The 23,319-nt window shown below is 36.5% G+C and overlaps 5 protein-coding genes across 5 annotated transcripts; 2 read left to right on the top strand and 3 right to left on the bottom strand.

Moving 5' to 3' along the window:
* Positions 1–1,081: 1,081 nt before the first annotated feature.
* LOC116307736 (endophilin-A3-like) lies at positions 1,082–2,870 on the top strand. Its single transcript, XM_089025274.1, has one exon. The coding sequence runs from the start codon at positions 1,302–1,304 to the stop codon at positions 2,445–2,447; it is 1,146 nt and encodes a 381-aa protein (XP_088881400.1). The 5' UTR covers positions 1,082–1,301; the 3' UTR covers positions 2,448–2,870.
* Positions 2,871–5,187: 2,317 nt separating this feature from the next.
* LOC148904738 (uncharacterized) lies at positions 5,188–8,362 on the top strand. The gene has a single exon (XM_089024798.1). It carries the CDS (start codon positions 5,295–5,297, stop codon positions 8,187–8,189), a length of 2,895 nt encoding a protein of 964 aa, XP_088880924.1. The 5' UTR covers positions 5,188–5,294; the 3' UTR covers positions 8,190–8,362.
* A 211-nt stretch (positions 8,363–8,573) lies between these two features.
* Positions 8,574–11,386, bottom strand: LOC148904737 (uncharacterized). The gene has a single exon (XM_089024799.1). It carries the CDS (start codon positions 11,275–11,277, stop codon positions 9,709–9,711), a length of 1,569 nt encoding a protein of 522 aa, XP_088880925.1. The 5' UTR covers positions 11,278–11,386; the 3' UTR covers positions 8,574–9,708.
* A 1,966-nt stretch (positions 11,387–13,352) lies between these two features.
* Positions 13,353–16,311, bottom strand: LOC116307734 (ankyrin repeat domain-containing protein 45). The gene is made up of 5 exons (XM_089024577.1): positions 16,037–16,311; positions 15,669–15,836; positions 15,118–15,212; positions 14,629–14,773; positions 13,353–14,256 (listed from the first exon to the last, which is right to left on the bottom strand). The coding sequence occupies exons 1-5, from the start codon at positions 16,260–16,262 to the stop codon at positions 14,225–14,227; spliced, it is 666 nt and encodes a 221-aa protein (XP_088880703.1). The 5' UTR covers positions 16,263–16,311; the 3' UTR covers positions 13,353–14,224.
* A 1,352-nt stretch (positions 16,312–17,663) lies between these two features.
* On the bottom strand, positions 17,664–22,584 carry LOC116307733 (kelch-like protein 20). The gene is made up of 3 exons (XM_031718035.2): positions 21,244–22,584; positions 20,035–20,330; positions 17,664–19,123 (listed from the first exon to the last, which is right to left on the bottom strand). The coding sequence occupies exons 1-3, from the start codon at positions 22,458–22,460 to the stop codon at positions 18,828–18,830; spliced, it is 1,809 nt and encodes a 602-aa protein (XP_031573895.2). The 5' UTR covers positions 22,461–22,584; the 3' UTR covers positions 17,664–18,827.
* Positions 22,585–23,319: the final 735 nt, after the last annotated feature.

The raw sequence follows: 23,319 nt of genomic DNA, 5'->3' as shown, positions 1-23,319 counted from the left end.
AATTATTTATTTTTTCTTGGTACATCTATCTATTCAGTTGTGAACAAGAGAATATGAATATCCCTTGGTTGTGAATTGTTTCCATTTTTTTTATGAGCTTCGACGATCTGCCATATACGCCTATGAAGCTCGACAATTCCTCTTTGCTCTGCCCGTAAAAAATACTTTGTTGGAAACTAGCGTGAACTCCACCACAACGGACAACACTCACTTGCCAACAAAGGTGATCAAGCTGAGCTTGCGCACATCATAAACTATACAAATTACCATCTTTATGTGGCGCAGTGACAGAGATCAATATAATCATCAGTTCCAATTGTGGAAATTGTTTTAGACCTAGCAATCTCGACAAAACTAAACAAAAACTACAAATACGCTTTTTATTTCTACTTAATTAGTTTTCCTATTACACCAAACGGAGCTGGCTTAGCCTTCAAAATATTCCTCTATCAATGGGAGAGCTTTCTAAGCCATGATTGAAAGATGCCACAATATGCAAAAATAGTGAGAATCAAAGGCATGAGTATGGCTTTAAATTTTAAATTTTTTAACTTTTCCGCATTACATATAACGTTGAATTCGTCGAATTCGTTGCAAATTGTTCATGGTCTCTTGGCGGTACGAAAGCATAGCTTATTGACTAACTTCATTTCGCCCAGTGTCGGACAATTGAATAAACTCGCCGTTCAAAACAGTACATAAAGATTGATTGAATAATAAGTCTAGTTGTGATTTTAAATACAGGCCCCTCGCACGGTATGTATGAATGATATATAAAAATACGGAAAAATATAACAGTACAGTAACTAAAGTAACGTTTTAATTGACAGAAAAAAATAAAACTGGAACTGCGTAATTTTACGGGGATATACGAGAAATTTTGAGTGAATAGAATCCCTCTCTTGTATTTTCGCCCACTACAGCTGCTGTCTTCAACTGCGGCGTTCGACAAAACAATGAGTGTTCATTGGTTGGTTTAGACAAAGCGTATGGTCGCTTTCCTTAATTCAAATTGGATAAACCTATCTAGAACATCTAAGGGAATGAAAATGAATAATATTTGATGAATTATACATTTATTGTCACTTGAATAACTAGTGAAAGAGTGTACATAATCCAGCTGCAGTGTTTGAGTCGTTTTTAGTTGGACGTAGAATATCACAGAAGAAAACAGTTCAAAGAAGAAAGATCTTTTGTAAGTCCAACGGACGCTCGTATTAAAACAAGAATTGGCCTTGAGGAAGGTAAAAATCAGGGTAAATACTTGAGAACAAATCAAAGGACGGAACCTAAACAACAAAATGTCGCTCGCGGGATTCAAAAAACAAATCAATAAAGCGAACCAGTATGTCAGCGAGAAGATGGGTTCTGTCGAAGGAACCAAAATGGAAGAAGAATTCGTCGAAATGGAGAAAAAGACGGACGCCATCACTACTCTCGTAAGTCAACTAACAGCAAAAACTAAAGAATTCCTTCACCCGAATCCAGCGATTCGTGCCAAGATGTACATGCATATGGGAGCGCCAGGATCGACCTATCCACAAACTGAAGGTCTTTTGGGAGATGTAATGCTGAAAGCAGGCCATGAACTCGACCCCTTTAACTCCGAGTATGCTTCCGCTTTACTTGATGTGGGTAGTGTACTTATCGAGGTCAGCGACAGCCGAAATGCCATGGATTCCCACATCCAAGAAAATTTCTTGATGCCCCTGCACGAGTTAGAAAACGGGGAGTTAAAGGAATTGGCGCTCAACAGGAAGAAGCTTCAAGGAAGAAGACTTGACTATGATTGCAAGAAACGTAAAGGACCTAAGGGCTCCATCGAAGAAGTTAAAATGGCTCAGTACAAATTTGAAGAATCAAAGGTTGTATGTAAAGAAGGCATGACTAAACTCCTAACAAATGAGGTGGAGATGATACACCAGCTCAGCCAACTTGTCTGTGGAATGTTGGAATTTCACAAGAAATCTGCCGATACCCTCGAAAGAGTTGTAATGTTGTTGAACAAGCGGGTTGTAGGTGCAAAGAGTGGTCCAACTTTATCCAAAGCTCAAACAGCATCGGGAAACGAGGCAGCTTCTGCCAAAGGCACGAATCCTTTGGCAGACGACACGGCTACTGTAGCTGAAACCAAACCTTGCTGTCGTGCAAAAACCGATTATGATAAGCAAAAAGACGACGAGTTAAGCATTAAAGAGGGCCAAATAATCATGCTAGTGAGTAAAGACGATGATGGGCAGTGGTATGAAGGAACTCTGGATGGGAAATTTGGAAGATTTCCTTCTTCTGCAGTAAAAATTGTTGTGGATCTCCCTCAAGAAGAAACGGAAACCGAAGATACTCCTGTAGAAAACAAAGAAGACGTAGAAGAAGAAAAAGAGGCCGAAGAAAAAAAAGAGGCCGAAGAAAAAAAAGAGGCCGAAGAAAAAAAAGAGGCCACAAAATAGCTACGTAGATCCTAAATTGAAAATAATTTACACAAGGATGTTTCTTTAGATTTTAATGTATTTTAAAGTGGAACAGTGAGGGTGTACTCTGGGTTTAATAATAAAACACTCAACATGAAAATCGACGGCTTAAAAAACGACTTATAGGAATTTTTTTACATCCAACAGTAGTAATTGAGGAGGTCTCTTTTTGGAAATTCCGATGCTTGAATAATAATAAAGGTTTGTTCCCAAACTGATTTTTATTAGTACATATATTTGTATAGGTCGTGGCCAACACAATAGTTATGCTAAAAATAATTCAGTAATTGTGAAGGCTATAAATATCATACTTTAAGACCGAGAAATGTGAACGATTTGTAGTGGGTAGTTTGGGGTTTCGTTTGAACGAAAAATATAATAAACCAAAAGCTGAATATTAAAGACTCGTCTTCCTTCTCATAAAATACATCTCATTGTATTCATTGTTTTCAGGCGCATCATCCATGAATAGTAAAGCGACATAAATTACTTCTTCCGTATAACACATGAGTATATAACAATAAGTATTAGCGCGACACTTAACCCGCGGCGAATTCAAACGCATGTTTAGCAAAGCTGACGGTAGGATATCCACCTACACCACCAACGACAAACTAAGGCAACTGCATGGTTTCCATTTCAGATATAACAAACTCTCTTCAATCTTACTGGATCAGAATCAGATACCTGTTGACAATATAAACAATACTAGAGTCACTCATATAAAACCAATATCAAAAAAAAAAAAAAGAAAAAACACTGGAAAAATAACAGTAAATTCATGGTGATCCAGCAATAATCGACTTAATATCGTTTTGCACTAGTATACACATTCTTATATTGGTAATAACATACATCCTACTAATGTTAATTTAATTACGACTGATTCTTCTCCACAATCGGTCATAGTCTACTCGTTATTTCTCCTCCTACAAGCAGCTATTGATGAATTACAACCTGAAGGACGCACTCAGAAACGACTAACTAAACTAAAAAGAAGAAAAAACATATTCAGAACGATGTACTGAAAGCCTACAATATAATGCAAATGCAAGATGCTCGAGAAAATCATTGCTAATGAATAATTAAAATCGTGGAAAAAAATTCTGAATACAAATTAGAAATACTGAATGATTAAAAGATCAAAGCCAGTAGCCCAGTTAAAATTAGTTTGTTACCCGATGACTAACTTACTTCAAACTGAGTTTGATGCAGGATTTGTGCGGGGGGGGGGGGGGGGGGGGGGGGGGGTGGGGCGGGGGGGTGGGGCGGGGCAAACCGCCGATATCAGATTTCATGCAAAAAAAAAAAAAAAAAATCGTATTGGGTAGCTGAATTGTTGTGCAGGGGTTTCGGACGAGCCTCTCTCCTCCCTAGATCCACCCATATCATATCCACATCATTTCATGTGAACACGGGCAGTGTTACCAACGAAGCGGAACTGTAGAGCTTCATGCGCATGCGTTATGCCTCTAGCGAAAGAACCAATATTAAAAGCTTCATTAACAGAATTGTTGACGACTACATATTGAAAAATTAAACAATTCCATCTGAAGATATTTTGCCGAGCATTGCTAAATAAATAATTTTTAATTGAACAACGCCTTCTGGCGCCAGCCCTTCAGCCGTTTCCCTTCTCAAATGGTTCTTTTATTTAAAACCTAGCGGTTCTTTCATCTTATTAGATAACATTAATATTTCACATCCAGCCCTAATCATTATCTATTATCACTCGTCATTTAGATCTAGAACTTGAAGCTGTTATAAAAAAAGAAAAAAACATAACGGACTGAAACTTTTTTTTTCCTTACTAGTACCTACATTAATTCCTGTTTAAAAAATATGAAATTATCAAGCAATGCGAAATCTCGGCACTTTGTATAATGGTCAGTCAGTTTATACGCGCAAATACCAGTGGTCATGAACTGAAAACAAGTCATTCAATGGAAGTTATTTGAGCTTCATTTTCGTGCAAATGGGTGGACTAAAACCTTTTTATTTAATGCTCGTTTTACTCCTTCTTTCTTCAGTTCTTTCTGTCTTAAAAATCACCTATATTTTTTTATATTTTTCCCCCTCTCTTTCTTTATTGATAAAGTAGTTCATCTTTAATTCATAACATTCAAAACTAATTTATCACATAAGTAACACGCTCTGATCTCCATTATTAATGAATAAAGGAAAAACCACGAACTATCGACGTTTAAACATAGTCTACAGTTGTTTCCTACCGTCAGAGCACGTCTGACACTTTAAAACGAATGCTTATGTGACAGAGTCAAAAGACACTATTTTGGACAGTAATTATTTAGTCATAAATCTATATTTTTAATTAGGAATGCCTCGTGTACACATAGGAATGTAATTCTTTAGTTAACTGTTTGCGTGGAAAATGCGTAAGCAAGAAATAATTTCCGTACGTAATTACATTACAGTGAGTCATGCCTAGGTTTGGCGCTTGTTTACGTAAGTTCGTGTTTGGGACATCCTGTTTGCGCCTAGGGCGTGCAACATTGCATAGGATGTGTAAGGTCTTAAGAATGCAGGTTTTTCCATAAAAATAGGCCCAAACTAAGCTTAAATCAGTGTAGTAAAAGTTCTTGAAGACGTTGCACATATCAAGACAAGGAATTCTCTACGATGTAAAGGTATGAATCTTTGAAGCCTTTTACACTTATACCTAGGATAGATTTAGGACAAATCTATGTTAATTCTCGGTTTTCACTTTACGTCATAGGGTATCGTATTTCCGGTCGTCGGCCATATTGGTGTACAGACGGCTAATTTGCATATGTCAAATTGCAATGTTTTGGCTTAGGTTTTAGTATGTTTGAAAGTTGTAGCGAGGAATCTGACGAATCTGCTCAAGAAATATTAGAAAAACCCGATGAAAAATATTGCCCTCTTGTTCCTCTGTTATCGGAATACTCTAAAAAGCTAGAAAGTCGTGTAAAACGTCGTTATGTAGAGAAAATTTCAGTGATTGGTATCGACCCGGCTACGCTGTGGAATGCGAAGTTGGATCCGGAATGTTTACCTCCTATCGAAGCTACGGATCTATTATCCTATTTGGTTTTGGATACCAGCTTTTATACAGCTAAGCAGTTCAAAGCCTTTAAGAGTTTGGAAGCGTATAATCAGATGGTTTCTGGATTTATCACCAGCGTACAAGGGAAGGTTATCGCGGGAAAGTACGTGGTCTTAGCAAAGGTGCGACATTCCCAGCGTATGAATGACCCTCCGATCCCCATTTGGATTATTTCAAGTGAAGAAGGAACTGTTATTTCGGCCCACTGCATGGGATGTAAGGCAGGTTTAGCGGAAACGTGTTCCCATGTTGCAAGCGTGCTTTTTTATATCGAAGCATGGACAAGAATCAACGGAAAACTAGCATGTACCCAAGTCAAATGCACGTGGCTTTTGCCGACCTACGTGAATGAAGTTCCCTACGCTAGAGCTCGGGATATCAATTTTAAATCATCTAAGAAGCTAAAAGCTGAGTTGGACTTTAAGATAGATGCCTGTGTGGGGGAGAAACAGTCAGAATCCAGCGCTCAAGCAAGGCCTTGCAAAACATCGAACGTTTTAAGACCACCAAATGAGGATGAAATGAACGCTCAGCTGGAAAAGTTGAATGGTTTGAATGCAAAACCAGTCATCCTAAGTCTATTTAAACCTTATTGTGATAGATTTATATCAAGAAGCCAACATGTTGCTACAATACCAGATTTATATGACCCTGGTTACCTCAACCTCAGCTATCCAGACCTGCTAAAAAAATGTTTCGAAGTCAACTTAAACCTTGATGATAGAGCACTACATGCCATTGAAGCAGACACAAGAAAGCAATCCAAGGGTAACCTCTTCTACCGACATCGGGCTGGCCGCATTGGTGCTTCAGTCAGTTGGTCTGTGGCACACAGTAATGCGACGCAGCCTTCACAGTCTTTGATAAAGTCTCTCTGCTACCCCCACTTGTTTAAAGTCACCTCGAAAGCTGTTACCCATGGCAAGAAACATGAGGCATCTGCTGTTGAGGCATATGTTTCTCTTATGAAGCAGACTCACAAAGACTTTCAAGTTGGGTATTGTGGAATTATTGTGGATAAAGAACATCCCTGGTTGCATGCCACTCCTGACTTCATGCCTTCTTGTTCCTGTTGTGGTGATGGTTGTGGGGAGGTTAAATGTCCCTATGGAATTGAAAATGGTGATTTTAATTCCTACATTTCAAAGAAGACCTCCTGTCTTGAAAAGGTAAATGGTCAATTCAGGATGAAGAGAAACCACCAGTACTATTTCCAAGTCCAGCAGCAGCTGAATATAACTAAGATGAAGTACTGTGACTTTGTTGTCTTTGCCTTCAATGCTAGTAATCAACCAGTGTTTTATCATGAAAGGATATATCCTGATTACATCCTGTGGGAATCACTACAACCAAAGCTGACCAAGTTTTGGAGGATTTGCATTCTCCCAGAAGTTTTGGGTCGATGGTACACAAGAAAATGCCACATGCCAAGTCTAACACAAGTTTCAGTAGTTTGCAATGACATTTCTATTTGTTATTGCAGAAAAGCTACTGAAGAGGAAACCATCACCTGCTCCAACCCCAAGTGCCCTTTTATAAAGTTTCATTCGTCATGTCTGGGAATAAGTGATCAAGTCCCGAGGATTTGGTATTGTCCTACCTGTCGTCTGCTGCCAGAATTCAAAAGAAGTGCAAAAACCAGGAATGCAGCAGAGCAGGATACATGTAACAAAGCACTCAGCCTGGATAGCATCTGCATTTGTAAGTCCAAGCCAAGATTAGATCAAAGGCTTCTTGAATGTCACAGTAAAGACTGTCAAAATGGAAAATTCTTTCATTTAGACTGCCTTAATTATAAAAGGATGCCAAACAACAGCAAGAGTACATGGATTTGCAACAACTGCAAAGGAAAGCCCCACAAAGAAAATAAACCTAAAGCATCCCATGCCACCACCACACCACAAGTTGAATGTAATGGTTCTACATCAACTTCTTCCAAACAATCTACCACTTGTACTTCTTTGAGTCCACAAGATCTTACTTGCAGTGATGATGATAACAGTGTTTATGATCTATCTGACATCATTGATGATGACCTATTTGATGATCCATCTGACAGTGATGATGCTGTAGAGATAACTAATGTTACTCAGGGAAACACTGATAAGACAGCCTCTTTGGGAAATTTAACCCAGGCTGACTATGATACCATTGAATCCCCAACTGGATGGCTAGACTGCACCATCATTCAACAAGCCCACATTGTCCTGAAACAGGTAAATTCAATGATTGATGGTTTTCAAAGAACCACCTTGGGACCAGTAAGGAACTTTGATGTGTTATCAAGCGAATTTGTGCAAATTCTTCATACAGGAAATCAGCATTGGGTATGTACGAGTTCTGTAGGCTGTTTACCTGGCATAGTAAACTTGTATGACAGTTTATTTCATGACGTCATTGTAGATGAAGTAGAACAACAAGTGAAAGATTTAATGGCAGACAAATTTGTAAGAATAGATATTGTACCAGTCCAGCAACAAAGAAACGGCAGTGATTGTGGTGTTTTCTCTGTCGCATTTGCGACATGTATTGTGCATGGTCTCAACCCTGGTACAGCCAAATTTGATATACCACAAATGCGGCCACATTTATCAAGATGTTTAAAAACTGGAGTGATCACCCCATTTCCATAGAGTTGTACAGCTTTTATAAACTGGTATAAATTTTACATTTTAAATAATATTAACCAGAAGTGTAATAGTGTATACAAGTTTATTATTATCAAAATATAATGGAAGAGTACCCTACCACTAGGATCTAAAGGAGTATTCAAATTTTTTCTAGAGGGGGGAATATGAGGATTTTGAGGGGGGGGGGGGGGGGGGGGTACCATTTTTCCCATAAATGATTTTTTGGGAGGGGGTAACAAAAATTTCCCCAGGAATAAAATAACTTTACCTTGATTGATTGACATCTTTTGAAGGGAAAAATAAAAAATTCATAAAACACCCTCTAGATAAAATATGAACACTCCCTAAGGGTGATCAAGTCATCACCTAAAAATGCTTAAAATATAATAACATGTTATTGTTTATTTTAGTTGAGATATAAGATTATTTATTATTCACTCAATGATAATTATTATGCAATGGTGTGATTAATAATTGGAAACTGTAAAATCTTATGAAAATTTTATTAGCAATCAGCCGAGTCATTTTTCAACCTGTGATAAGCTTATTAGTCAGCCACCATCAATGGTGGAATGGTTCAATGTAACATTCTTATTACTGAGTGCATTCCTGATGATGGACACTTAGCTTGAAATCAATTTATTCAAGATCGAAGGAAGAACTCAGCATTGCTAATATCACATCAAGAATCAATGAAACAATTGCTATTTCATATTTAAAATTTTTTTAAATGAAACTATTTTATTAGCATTTGACTGAAAATGCTGTCAGGAAGTACATCAGAACTACAATAATGAAGGAGAAAGTAGAAAAAAATACAGTTTGTAAGTAAACCATGTAGAGAGAAACTGAAATGAAAACTCTGCTGAAATCTACAAATGGAGGCTGTACATAACCATTTAATTTGAATTTTGATTTAAAAACTGCAAGTCCCTGTAATAATCCATTTATAATAGATACAGCATAGCCCCCTCCACTGTGGGTAATATCAAATAATTATGTCTTGTTATTTTTCCTGAACTCTGGAACTCACTTCCAATATCTCTCCGAAATGCATCAAGTCTTGCCTCATTCAAAACTGAACTTAAAACTTATCTCTTCAAATTAGCATATTCTTTGTAAATAATTTTATTTTGTCGTTGTCTTTGTCGTTTGTTTACTAGCGCTTAGAACAGATTTGTATTTGCGCTTTATAAATAAATATTATTATTATTATTATTAATTGTTTCTGTCAGCAGTGCAGGCACTAAAAGGGGGACAATTTTTAAGAGTAAAAAGAAAACAATGCATTCTCAATAATTGTGGAATGTAGGTTCGTGGAAGTGCCTTAAGCTTGGATCTTTTTTTTAATTAAAACATATTTTTGTCAGGATTAACTCCAAGAGCATGATGCTCATCATTGAAGGGAGTCTATGACAAAAATTGAATGCATTTTTTTTTTTTTATATATAAATTCTGATTGCTCATCACTGCCTGAGTGACCCCAACTAGCTTCATTCCACATGAAAATAACTGAAATTGCCTAGTCAAATGGTACTATAGCAGGGCATAAATTAACCAGAGCAGAGCAAACCTTTATGATTCGATCGAGTGCTGGAATTCTATCTTCAGTAGGTCCATGAGGATTGCTCATTAAAAAATCAGTTGACAGTGTTCCCTGTAACATTGTATACTTGCTGCGCAAAAGACCAATGACTCTTTCCACATGGATGCGAACATTGGCAATTCCCCTTGTGGTTTCAACATCAACAGGGTCAAGCTGCTCTTTGCCTTTGATGAAAGCTGGAATTACCAATATTGCCCTCCTGAATGCCACACTCTCATGTATCGTGAAGCCCCGATCAGCCATCACCATGTCACCAGGAACCAACTTGCTCAAAATCCCACAGTTCTCTGTCAAAAACTTATCTGAGGTTCTACCACCCCATGCCTCAGAAACAAATGAAATTGTGCCTTGTGGAGTTATTCCAATCAAGACTTTGATGGTGTTGTGATGTTTGTAGGAGCTAAATGTTTGTGCTCTAGCAAGTAAATTTGTAGGTTTCTCGATAAAAATCTCGAAACAGTCAATTATTACGGTCGTTTTAGTTCCAAAGCTGAACTTAAAACATTGTGGCATTGATCGTATCAAGCTTTCACGGTCTGGCCAGTGGATAAATGGAGATAATCGTATGTCCATAGTTGTCAACCAAGAATGAAATGTTCTAGATACTGTGGGCACTGAGATGTTGAACCTATAAGCAAGGTCTTGATATGGTACATCCAATCTTAACTTTATCAAGACCATTACATATTCTTGAAAAGGACTAAGGGTTTGGGAGCGACGGGAGGCAAACGGTGACACGAGTTCAAACACAAAGTTCAGGATTTCATAAGAGGGAAGGCCAGTATAAAATAGTACTTTATCATCGCTATTTCTAAAATAATCTTCGTTAAAATCGGTGACTTTCTCGTTTGACTTAAATAAATAATCAAACTCGTCTGTCTGTGAAGAGGCATCATAAGACTTAATCTTAGGCGTACGTGCCAACCCTTCGGTCTGAGTGCTCATCTCGGCAAAGCTTTTGACCTCAGTCTGCGATGATTTTTCGTTTTCATCAATGTTTTGTTCCGCGAACGACACATCAATTTCTTCTGTTGTCGAAGATGCAAAAGCGATATTAGAGACTTGAGTCCCTTCATCATTCAACCGAAGTCTTTTCTCTTCGATCGTCCCTTTCGCGTCTTCAAGCTTCTTCTTTCTTCTAGCTTTGGCTCTCTCTGCTCGTTCCTGGACTACTTTCCCCTTGTCTTTGTTGTTAGTTTTCGTGTGCCCAAGGTTGAGTGTAGGCACCCAATCAGCATTATATTTATCCCACGGTTTTGCTGGACGTCCGGAGATAAAATGACGGCTACAAACACGGTCGTTTTTAAGGATTTGTTCCGTCAAGTCATCTCTGCTTATAGCCGCGATCCACTTCGTTCGACGCTTTATTGAAAGCTCTTCTGCCTCTTCACCGTGATTTCTATCAATTACTGGCACTCTGAAGAAGGAAACATCTTTATCTCGACCACTTCTTAAGTGGCAATCCACAAATAAGCACAGAACCATCTTAACTATTATTATTATTATTAACTTTACTTCATACTACGAGCACTTCAAGTGTTTGTTTGTACACCACTATGGCGGATAGCAACGGTTGTCAAGGATTTGGTCACGTGAGTGAAAACCGAGAATATCGTTAACTAGTCGTTATATTTTATAGCTTAGATTATCTATATATTTGTTAAGCATTCGTTTCATGTTGTAGTAATTCTAGTCGCATTAGCGCGTAATTTAGTACAAAGTTATTCACGCAGTAGTAATTTAGTAATCACGCTGAGTGTATCTTGTCTTTTAAACTCTTTAAGACGTTTACTATAGGATCGCTACCGCCTTACTCGCTTGTTTAACCTTTTTACTACGATAAATAGCCTTAACTGCGGGATAAAAGACCTTTTCTTTCCAACCTTTAATTTGTTCGCTACTTAAACTCTACACTCAAGGTCATTGTCGCGACCGCGTGTTCAGTAAACCGTGTAATTCTTAGTTTGTCATAAACAAAGGTTAAAATACTTACCTAAAGCCATAGTTAACCTCTAGTCAATTTTTCCTATTGCTTTTTTCCATTGGTTTAGTTCATTTTAAACGGTTTACCGACTTGTACATTAAACTTTGCAACCTAGTAATTTTCACTCGCGTATTGTAAACACTGCTAATCAGTATGCAATATTCAAATTACCTGTGACGTAATTTACGTATTTCCGTTTCTATTTATATCTAGCAAAACTGTATTTTATTCATAACTTTTTAGCTATTTAGATAAGCTACAAATTTATTTTATCTCATTGTAAATATTTTTCTTGTTTTCATTAGAGATATCCTGTAATCTCGTTCCCGTTTTTTTTTCATGTATTGTAAAGTTGTGTGAATTTTTCAATAAATTCTTTTGTCAAAACCACTTGCAATCTGATTCATAGCTGAGCGCCTTGCCGCCGGTTACACTTATACTCATCAGAAGTAGATATAAAACCGCTAGACTGTTATCTTGAACCATAAACCTTGTGGGCGTGACTATTGATGAAGCACGATTTCAACTGTTTCAAGAAAGATTTGCTTTTATTGTCAAAAAAGCCATTTGCAGGTCGTAAAGACAGTGGTCAGGCGTACACGACAATAGAATAGCCAACTTTCGATGTTCTGGTTGTGTTCAAGCTCAAAACAATCCAAGTCAAGGCTCCAGGAAAACAAAAGAATAATTACGATTGCATAGTTTCGCCAGAGCCTATTGACTCAAAATGTTGTGGGCTTGATATCGAAAGTTGACTATTGAACAATGATTATCTTGGCATTTCTTTTTGCTCTAGCGCTGGAGTACCTTATATTTAAGGGTAAGAAAAAGAGAAAAAGGCGTTGGTTTAGTCGGGTGGGTGTTATCATTCTATTTACGCCAGTTTTGCATTTGGTTTGCAAATCTTAGAGTGAAGTCATTAAACCCGTGAAATAGATATTTGACTAATACATTTTAGTAGACCTTAATTCCACTGTTTTCTTTTGTGTCTATTTGACTATTACACGTTGACTAGTATTTTTTATTTCACGGGTTGAATGACGGATTCTACTGTCGTTCTACTGTAAAAGTCATTTGATTGGTTGACAAACTCGAGTGTTCATACTTAGTCCACTTTAGATCAATCTAGTTAATTTTACTATCTATAACACACGACTCACATTTTTGTTAGGGGAACACAGGGGCGGATGTAGGATTTTTTTCTTAAGGGGTGCGGGGGAGGGGGGTGCTCCATCTAGGATTTTCATTTAAGGCAGGGGGTGCACTATTTGCTTAAAACACCGATAATGCAGTAGACATCAGCTCATCTGGGGGATGCGTTCCCCATGCACCCCTCCCCTAGGTCTGCCTCTGGAACAACACACAACAAAGTCAACTCACATAGGTCCACATATGCAGCAGTGTGTCACCCCCAGCTTTTACGTTGGTAAAACATGCAAGCTTAAACTAAATGGGTCTATTCCATAAAATATGACTCATATTCATAACCCAATTTATTTATTTGGCTTTACAACTAGTGAAGGGAAATTTAAAAAATAATTGAGGGAAAGAACAACAGGACAAGATACTACAAATAAACGGTATTAAAAATACTCATTATAAGAAACACTAAACAGAGTAATGCTGACATATGAGTTTGATAAACTACAAAAAGCAATGAATATTATATGAGCAGCATTTATAACAGTAGGTCTTCCAGGTTCTAGTTCTGTCAATGTCAAAATCAATGTCAAGCTTGGAATAAAAGTGTCTGTAAAGGTGAAGTTTAAAAAAAGTTTTCACAGACGAAAATGTTTGAATAATAATGTACAGTACTTTATAGAGTTAATAATGAAAGGGCTAATTGATTTTTATTAAAATCAATGTCATTAAAATGAAAAACCAGTAAATTTGGAGTTACAGTTTCCATAGCAACTGCAATTTCTAATTTTTCTTAAGCCTTATTATGAACATAGGAATGACTGTATGTAGGTAAACAATGATAATATACAACTTGCTATTCATTTATTTTGTTAAATAAGGTAATGATGGAATGCCCTGCAATATAGATGGGCTATTTTTTAATTTATTGTCACTGAGTACCACAGACCAATCAGTGGACCCCGTCTTATACACTGAAGCAAGAAGTACAGCTGATGAAAATCTATTGTTTCAAGTATTTATCTTGCCTGATATAGGAGGCTATTTCTTGCCATTTTTTGGACCACCTTTTTTTTGATACCATTGAATAAAAGGACCCAGCCTTATACACAAGCAAGAAGTACAGCTGATGAAAATCTATTGTTTCAATTATTTGTCTTGCCTGATATAGGAGACTATTTCTTGCCATTTTTTGGACCACCTTTTTTTGATACCATTGAATAAAAGGACCCAGCCTTATACACAAGCAAGAAGTACAGCTGATGAAAATCTATTGTTTCAATTATTTGTCTTGCCTGGTATAGGAGGCTATTTCTTGCCATTTTTTGAAACATCATTTTCTGAAACCATTGAATAAAAATGTTAGTAAAATATTACAGTGACTAATGTTACAAAATAAAACAGATTCTTTTTCAAGCCACCAGTGATTCTGAGATGATATAATCCCTGCTGGTGTAGTGATTAAATATGAGGTTTACCAAAGTTTCATCCGCCTCCTTTTGCTTTAAAATTGCATGTAAATGATTTTTGATTAAATGAAGACCACTTTCCATCTGCATATTGTAGTATTGTTAAGAATCACTCACCCATTATTCCTTTTTTTTTGGTTCTGTAATTTTTTTTTTGGTTACCTTTTTTAATTTTTGGTTCTGCAATTCATTGCCTGTGCACCTCCCCTGCAAGATCCCTGGTTACGCCCCTGATTTGCTTACCTGTATCTCCTGTAAGCTTGTCTAGTATTGGTTGCAATAATTCATCAAATTCTTTCTTTTGTTTTAAAACCTCTTCTAGTGTTGATGAATTTCTATTTGCTTCGAGCCATTCATTTTTTTCATCACAATACCGATTACCACTTTGCTAAAAAATACAATTAAAAAACATAGCTGTTACATGTAAGTCTAAACCTACTAAAATCATGATCTATCACAAATCTTGTGCTCTATTTGGCTGGGCTACTAGTGCTCTATTTTTGATAGACCACTTGCTATGAAAAGAGCCAGTTTTGATGGTGGCTAACTACCCTTTCATAAAAGTGTGAGAATTAATCAGTGGACTACAATTAGAAGCACACTGATCCTTTCCTTACTTTATTTCATTTTTCATTTTTTCTATTCTTCCCTTTACAGTCTCCTTTCCTGTTCCCTTTGTTTCTCAGACATTTTTTCTTTCCTTTTTGTTCAAAATGAAAATATTGAATCTACCTTGTCATCCCTAGTAAATCTGCCCATGTTTTTTTCTGGATCAGCTATTATTTCTTTAGTGGAAGTTATTAGTTGCTTTAGCTCTTTCTGGGCCTCTGAAATAATAATGGGGCAAAAATATATACTAATCAACAAAACCAGCTGAGTGGTGAACACAAAGCACAAAGCATTCGGAGTGGACAAAATGACCATGCAGCCCTAAGCATTATTGGAACTTGAAAGACCAAAGCAAGTGAAATTGTTTTGAACATTCATTGTTCTTCCTTTCCATATTTCTGCTTCTTGTAGGCTCAAAAGTTGGGTTAGCCTAGGAATAAGGGTTGGACTCAAAGTTGCTAAATGCGCTGTGATTTACTGAAAAAAAATTCACCGATCAGCTGGAAGCAGGTACATTAGAGATATATGGGGTAAGACATTTTTTTTGGAGGGGAAGGCAGGGAGGGTGGCAAAATTGAAAAAAAAGCCCACAAAGTAAAATCTTAGGTACACAGTATGATAGAGAGGCACAAGACATACAATCGCTTAAATATAAGAAAAAATACAGCACTCACCAGCAATATCAAGTAACTCTACACATGAGGTATTGTTATATCGAGCTGCAGATTCCCTGGCTCGTTCACCGTGTATGTTCCTCAACTGTAGGTCAGCATCATTAGCAATGAGAATGCGCAAACAATCCATTCGATTCCAACAAGCAGCTCTGTGCAAAGCTGTATAACCTGTAATAACGTATAACAAATGGAGAAGTAGTGAGAAAAAACCAGCAAGGTCCGGATTTATCAATATGAAAGCAGATGAAAGCATACTGTACATAGCAGCTCTCTACTCGTAACCCGGATTATAAATGTGTCATAAAAAAAAGATTGTGATAATTCACTTTGATATTAAACTACAGAAAACAATAATAAGAGATTTCTACCTTTTTTCGTTCTACTGTTCACATCAGCACCTCGTTCGATCAGTTCTCGAATGACTTCAGCTCGACCCAACATGGCCGCCATGTCCATAGGCGACTTGCCATCTTTATCTCGTTTGTTTAGCACCGTCGCCGGATCTGTGACAAAAATACTTTCTGGATCGTCAAATAACTGTCTGATGCTTTCAATATCACCCTTTATAGCATAATCAAAAAGTTCTTTGCCCATGTTTTACTTCTGATATTACGGTAAATTATTTTTAAACACTTGATTTTTGTTTATCAGCCTTCCTTGGATACACCGCTGACCCGATGAACTATTTGCATACCGCCTTCAGTCTGTGGTCTCTTTGTTTTCCCCTAAATAATGGAAGACTGAATGGAATAATTTATAAAGATATTCAGCACCGCCTTATGGCGATGAAAACAACATTATTTTTTTGTGGAAGATGGTGGAGTCATAAAAAAATTACCCTACCCACCCCCCTCCCCCCCTAAAAATAAGGGCTACAGATTGGTATGGCTAAGGCTTCAATATGGTCGAGAGAATTTTTCGAAGGGGACCCAAGTTCAAAAATTGGCCATTTTGTGTGAGCCCCCAAAACACCAAACCAAAAGAAAGAAAAAAAATTGCAAAAAAATAAGAAACAAATTTGAAAATTGCAATATATAGGAATGAAATTTCCTGACCAGCCTCCCCTTAGGCTTGGCCAAAAATGTCATGACCATCCCCCCCACCCCCTCCCCCCAAGACCTTCCTCCAAAACAAAACTGAAATAAGACCTATCCTTGAACATATATATATATATCCATAGACCATTAATATTCATAGGAAGTACGAGTGTATGAAAAAGTTTTTTATCGATATCAAGCAACATCTTGCCTTTTCATGGTTAAAACCATGAAGGAGTGGTGTTGGTGATGATGATTTCAATAGCAGTGTTACTGTGATGCTGAGCATTGTGTTTTTGCTAGAGAAAAGTTTACATTGTATTGTTTAATAGCTTTTGTTTTGCTTTCATAAACAAACAAATTAATATTGTCTTTCAGTCAAATTCTGATTGTTCAGGGGGATTTTTTCAGAAGGGAACGTTAAGGTAATGAGTGCCGAAAGCGAGAGCATCTATGGGGGATGTGGGTGCATGATTGATGAACCTCAATCCGGAGACAAAATTACTCCTTCTTCACACACATTTTGATTTTGAATTTTAACTTGATATTTTATAATACAAGCCATGTTTTTTATCATTTTCCAACGATATAGTCATCCATCCAGCAAATAGACAAGATAACACATATGACAAACCCCAATAAACTCTGAAATATCTGTGGAAAATATATTTTAAAATACATATATTTCAGTGTGGACACTTGAACCATAAACACCTTTTTCATAACTATCCAATCACAGCACTCTGTAGAAACAAAGGAGTCAAGGATGTAGGTGCCATACAATCACAACAAACAGCGGAAATTCTGTAAATGTTTCATTTTAAGCTCACTCTATGTGAACTTATGAACTGCTTAATCACATATTCAAATGTGTTAGTATGCAAAACTGTGGCACAAAGTGAAAAATTTCTATAGTTTACAGAAATAAAACAAAAATATCATTCACTGACAAGGTAGCTGTTATAAAATAAAACTTTAATGGCAACAACAACACAAGACTCTGGAATTGCTTGAAAAAAGTTGGAACCTCAGTAAAAATCCCTTTTTGGATGATACAAAAAATATTCAAAAAACCTTGAAGTGTTTATGGTTCGAGTGTTCACACAGAAATATGTCATAATAAGAAAACAAATACATGTAATCCTGACAATAAGCACAAATTGTAAAACTTTTTCTGGTACTTGTGTATGACATTTGTCATCTTGTAGTAACATGTTGCTCCAATAATTTGATTGTGCTACGCAACTGAGGAAACCAAAAGAATTACAATATATTTTTGCTTTAATTCAGAATGGAAATTAAAGTAGACCTCAGAGGTTGATTTTCAAAGAATATGGATAAAATAACTGTACTCCAAGTACTGCCTGGACTGCCAAAGCACCAGGAAGCTATAAACAACATTTTGATCAGATTTAGAAATTATATGATATGATAATGGTACACATGCTTAAAAAAAATACCAAAGTACTAATCAAGTAATAAATCAATAAAATAATAAAGTTCAGTTGATGTACAGTACCAAAGATTAATATTAATTATGTCAGTGGTGCAAAGTTCCTATTAATATTTTTCTGCTATTTTTAAATGTCTTTATATCATTCCACTAGAGTGACCACAGTAAATCCGTGAAACTTTAAAAATACTAAATAGCACAATTGCACGCAAATTCCATTGTTTTCTATTGTTTAATTAGCACTATTTTGTACTATTTAGTAATTAGTGTTTCACGGATTAATTGTTTGCACTCTATAATTTTACTATTGCTACATGTAAATATGTTTTTTTCAATAGAGAGCAGTTTTTGTATGAGTGGGAAACATATAGTACTGACTGTATATTATAAGAGCCTTTTATGGGTTCCTAACTTTAAATAAATACTTTAGTGGCAATAAATGGTACATGATTATTGATCAATATATTTTTGGCTTCCATGAAGTAGTTCTTGACAAAAGGAGTGGTTCAATTGCTTAACACATGAAATAATTATTTTATTTCCATGGTTTTTGAGAAATTTCGTTTCACTGGTAAAATAAAATCACTCTACCATGATAAAGCATGTCCATAACCACAATATAATCACTGTGAAATCTACATATATACCATGATAGTACTGATGGTAACCTTAGCAACCAACAGTATCAGTAAGGGATAACTTGACGACCCCTACTCCACCACCAAGTCTACGGTAGTTCATTCCACCAGACATTTTCCACTGATTTGATACAGAGTCAAAAATTTCTATAGTTTTAAGATATGTTGTTCCATCAAATCCTCCTACTGCTAGTAGCTGGCCATTGACTACTGCCAGTCCAACCCCACTCCGTCTAGAGTTCATGGCTACAACAGGTGTCCATTGGTTTGTTTTTGGGTCATATGATTCAGCACTACTGAGTTCTGTAGCATCATCTCTACCTCCAACTGAAGAGAAAAAAAATAACAACAAAAATCTATCAAATATTGACATTGAAATTCTACATTGAATTATATCTGCCAGGCACATACCAGTTATGATTATAATTAAAATCGCACACAAAAGAGGGACTAGTACAAAAATTGTCCAAATTTTAATCCAGCTGAAACTTTACAGAGATAATCCTTAAAAATATTAATAATAATAAAGAAATTATAGTATTTTTTCAATTTTTAACCGAGTCTGTGACGTCATCTTTATGACACTATTAAACATAGCTCCATAGTTTTCTTTGTATTTTGTGAAAACATATCTGCTAGTCTGAAACTAAATTTCGAAGAAAAGAGAAAGAGAGAAAAAAAAAACGATTCTAGCCCAAGTAATTTATATAAGTCCCTCAGAGAAGCTTTAGGCTCAAGAGAAATGAATCAAGTAGTTATTAACAAACAAATGCATGGAGCAATTTTTAGTGTTGGGTAAATCATTGGATTTCCAGATGGTTTCTTTGAGACTTTCAGTAAAGTTTCTGCCAATTTGAACTTTGGAAGATTTTCATATTTTTTTTTGGGCAGCATTTTGTGTATTGTACTGTAAGAAGGCAATGTTTGTAGAAGTTAGAAATGAACTAATTCAACTATAAAATGGCCAACTTGCATCCCAAGGCATCCAGTGGGGTAAAACTTAAAAAAGATGGTATACAACATATAGAGTTTTGTGCCATGTTTGGCAGAAATATTAGAGATTCATATTAGCTCGCTATATTTGCTCTACCCCTGGACACCCCATTATGCCTTGCATTCCAAAATGGCCAACACATCATTAAAGTGTCTATTCAGCACCTAAATGGTGATGATGATTGATGGCATTGGTTGATAATAATTACAGTACTTAATTATAATCATTCAACCAAAGTACTTACCAACATATAATTTATCTTGAAATACAGCAGCCCCAAGGTGTTTTCTTCTAGTACCCATAGAGCAAACTGCAGTCCACACATTAGAACTTGGGTCATATCTTTCTACAGTACTTAATGGAGATGTACCATCTGATCCACCAATAGCATATAAGTATATGTCAAGTACAGATACCCCTACTCCTAGACGCCTAGTACTCATGGGTGCAACCCTTGACCAACGGTTTTCTGTTGGATCATACTTCTCTACAATATTTAGACAGGATACACCATCTTGACCACCAACTGCATACATAAACCTAAAACAAGTTGTAGATAATATATCTTAATTGTCATGTGACATTCATGTCACAGTACAGTCTGCACGATTCCAAAAATACTTAATTATTGCAAAATCAGTCTGGTTCAAAACTTAGACCATAGAAGATGAGACCAACAAATATCCTGGGAAATTACATTTAAATAAAATAAATTAAATTATGATGCATGTGTTAATTGGGTTTAGTAAAAATACACAGGTGATTATTGAAAATCTTGCACGCTGATTGGCCGAGAAACTCACACTATCACATGATAATCACCTCCAATGATAATACAAAATGGCAGCCAGCCGCTTTGTTGCTGTTACCAGAAAAAACATCTTTATCTTCTTTTTTTTGAAAGAATCACCTGTGTATTTATACTAAAATGATTATTTGCCACAGCCTCAATGAATATCAGAGAATATTTACCTCTCCGCTCGAAGATTCCCCAATATTCACTTCGCCTTCGGCAAATAATTGTTAAATACAAATACCATATCATCATTCTATCAACAGAGTGCACATGCACTAAGCCCTTGCACAATAATTAATACTAATTTGTACTATTTCATACAGAGTCCTTTGTTTTCTATTGTTTAGTTATCACTATTTAGTGCTAAAAATTAGTATTAGTTTCACGGATTTAGTGAGAGCACTCTACACAGTATCACTCATTTCTTTACTAACATCATTGGATGAAAAAAGTGTTATCAAATCACAAGGCATTACAAAAATGAATAACAAAAAGCAATATATACATTGCTGACTAAGAGGCTTTGACGATCACTTCATCCACATTGTAGACTCAAGATGTCTGACTTTAAGTTTGGTCTCAGTTCTATACACTATGAATTTTGATACAGTAGGGTGCAATAAACAATTTTTTATAGGGTGCAATCACCAAACTTACCCATCCAGAACAGCAACTCCAACGCTAGTCCGGCATGTACTAGTGGGTGTCACATCACTACTCCATTGATTTGTCTTTGGATCATATCGTTCAACACTGTTAAGGTAACTACTACCATCATGACCACCGACTGCATATAACAAATTATCTAATACTGCAACACCAACTCCACAACGCCGTTTACTCATAGTTGCAACCATTTTCCAATCTCCTGATTGTGGATCATATCGCTCAACACTGCTTATTGCATCACCACTACACCATCCACCCACTGCAAATATCACCTCTGTGCATTTAGTAGGTTTTCTGGGTCTAGTTCTTGGTCCCTGCATCAACAGACGTTGTTCTGGTAACAATAAATAATTTTTGGCTTCATCAACTAAATCTCTACAACTTTCATCACTTTTTACGTGAATATCAGCCCCTACTACACCAACTAAAAACTTAGGTCCAAGAAGAGGGAGCCGAACATGTTGAAGAATTTGGGGAAGATATGCTCTCCTTTCATTAATATTATGTTTCATCCATCCAATTACAGCAAAGTACACTTGTTCTTCTGATTTCACATTAAGTTCATCGCTAGAAAGTATGTCTACCAGTTGATCAACGGGCAACAACAAGAACTCTTCACTGTCTATCACTTCCTGAAAGTTATGTTGGGCAAATAAGTCGGCAACTCGCAATAAATCTCGACAAGAATGTGTATCAGCGAATGCTCTAATGCCAAGACAATTCGAAGGGTCGAGTTGTCGTTTCAAAAATTCACAACAAATCTCTTGTATTTCTCCTAACTGTAGCAAACAAGCAGCCGGTAGCAGAGCTTGTACGTTATCTTCTCTGATAGTTATTGTCGCAGTATATGAAAAGTTGATAAGAACTTCCATAGCACTTTCGTCCACGTCTAATAAAGTAATTTCGCTTTGTCGACTTTCAGCCATTTCTCCTGTAAACATTGCTCTGAAATAAGGACTACACGCAGCCAATACCACTCTGTGTGCCGCGATGGTTTTCGACCCAACCTTTATCACAACATCGCATAGTTCTTCACATTGTCGAAGGGCTTCCAGAGTATCAAGAGTCTGTTTTGGGTGACGATCTGACATGTGTTTCAACACTGTTTTGTTGATTTGATTTTGTGCTTTGCTTGATGATGAGTTGGGCGAATTGGACGACAAATACCCAAGTTCAAACGCGGCTGAATTCGACTCAATCGCCATTTTCAATTGCAATAAAAATTAGAAAAATTATTCTGCTGAATTGGAGGTGAATATATCGGTCTTAAAAGAAATAAAAACGATGTTTATACCTGATTTTTACCAAACATAACTTCCAAATGTAAAATCCCCTGTCAGAATTCAGCTTAGCATATTGAGCATGCGCAAATTGAAGTCAACTGACCTTAAAATCATTTCCATTTTTACCCGGGGGGGGGGGGGGGGGGGGGGCGGTACTGCCTTATATTCGCTATACGGGTACGTGCCAATTTAGGTCTATTCCCCATCAATTTAAATGCAAAATTAAGATGAGTTAAGTTCTGGCTAAACATAACAAAACTTGAGAACCGCCAAAAACTGTTTGCAATTGTATGTAGAGAATCATTAGCAACAAACAACAATGACTGGTCTAGTAAAGTAAAACCTTTATTAGACCGAAGCGGCTTAGGGAATATCTGGCTTGAAATAAACTGCAATCATTGTTCAAGTCAGAACCCATTCAAAATAATTAAAACTAGATTAACGGATATAGAAATTCAAGTCTGGCGAGGGGAACTCTTCAACGATGAAAAAACTAGAAGAGGCCCACCAGGACAAAAAAATAAATTAAGGACATATCGCCTGGTAAAAACAGATTACTCATTTGAAAATTATTTAATCGAAGTTAAGAATTTTGAACACAGAAAAGCATTAACCAAATTGAGAATCAGTAATCACGACCTTGAAATCGAAAAGGGAAGACATTCAAGGGAGTACAAAAAAACAGAAGAAAGGAGATGCTTCCATTGCCCAGATAGTGTAGAAGATGAGTATGGTTGGCCAAATGTTGCAAAATTCAACAGCATGTATATTTATATTCAAC

The sequence above is a fragment of the Actinia tenebrosa genome, unplaced genomic scaffold (genome assembly GCF_029948245.1).
Source record: "Actinia tenebrosa isolate PJP-AT-01 unplaced genomic scaffold, QUT_ActTen_1.0 PGA_scaffold9__36_contigs__length_13948895, whole genome shotgun sequence".
Classification (NCBI taxonomy): Eukaryota; Metazoa; Cnidaria; class Anthozoa; order Actiniaria; family Actiniidae; genus Actinia; species Actinia tenebrosa.
Note: the sequence above shows the minus strand (reverse complement) of the source record. Positions and strands in the feature narration are given on the sequence as shown.

What these genes read in the sequence shown, in the direction of transcription:
- LOC116307736 (XM_089025274.1), top strand. Translation starts at nt 1,302, where the DNA reads ATGTCGCTCGCGGGATTCAAAAAACAAATCAATAAAGCGAACCAGTAT.
- LOC148904738 (XM_089024798.1), top strand. Translation starts at nt 5,295, where the DNA reads ATGTTTGAAAGTTGTAGCGAGGAATCTGACGAATCTGCTCAAGAAATA.
- LOC148904737 (XM_089024799.1), bottom strand. Translation starts at nt 11,277, where the DNA reads ATGGTTCTGTGCTTATTTGTGGATTGCCACTTAAGAAGTGGTCGAGAT.
- LOC116307734 (XM_089024577.1), bottom strand. Translation starts at nt 16,262, where the DNA reads ATGGGCAAAGAACTTTTTGATTATGCTATAAAGGGTGATATTGAAAGC. An exon ending in GATTTACTAGGGATGACAAG is followed by an intron (nt 14,774 to 15,117) that starts GTAGATTCAATA and finishes TGTATTTTTTAG; the next exon opens with CAAAGTGGTAATCGGTATTG. An exon ending in CAAGCTTACAGGAGATACAG is followed by an intron (nt 14,257 to 14,628) that starts GTAAGCAAATCA and finishes CAATGGTTTCAG; the next exon opens with AAAATGATGTTTCAAAAAAT.
- LOC116307733 (XM_031718035.2), bottom strand. Translation starts at nt 22,460, where the DNA reads ATGGCGATTGAGTCGAATTCAGCCGCGTTTGAACTTGGGTATTTGTCG. An exon ending in GGAGTTGCTGTTCTGGATGG is followed by an intron (nt 20,331 to 21,243) that starts GTAAGTTTGGTG and finishes AACTTGTTTTAG; the next exon opens with GTTTATGTATGCAGTTGGTG. An exon ending in TCAAGATAAATTATATGTTG is followed by an intron (nt 19,124 to 20,034) that starts GTAAGTACTTTG and finishes TTTTCTCTTCAG; the next exon opens with TTGGAGGTAGAGATGATGCT.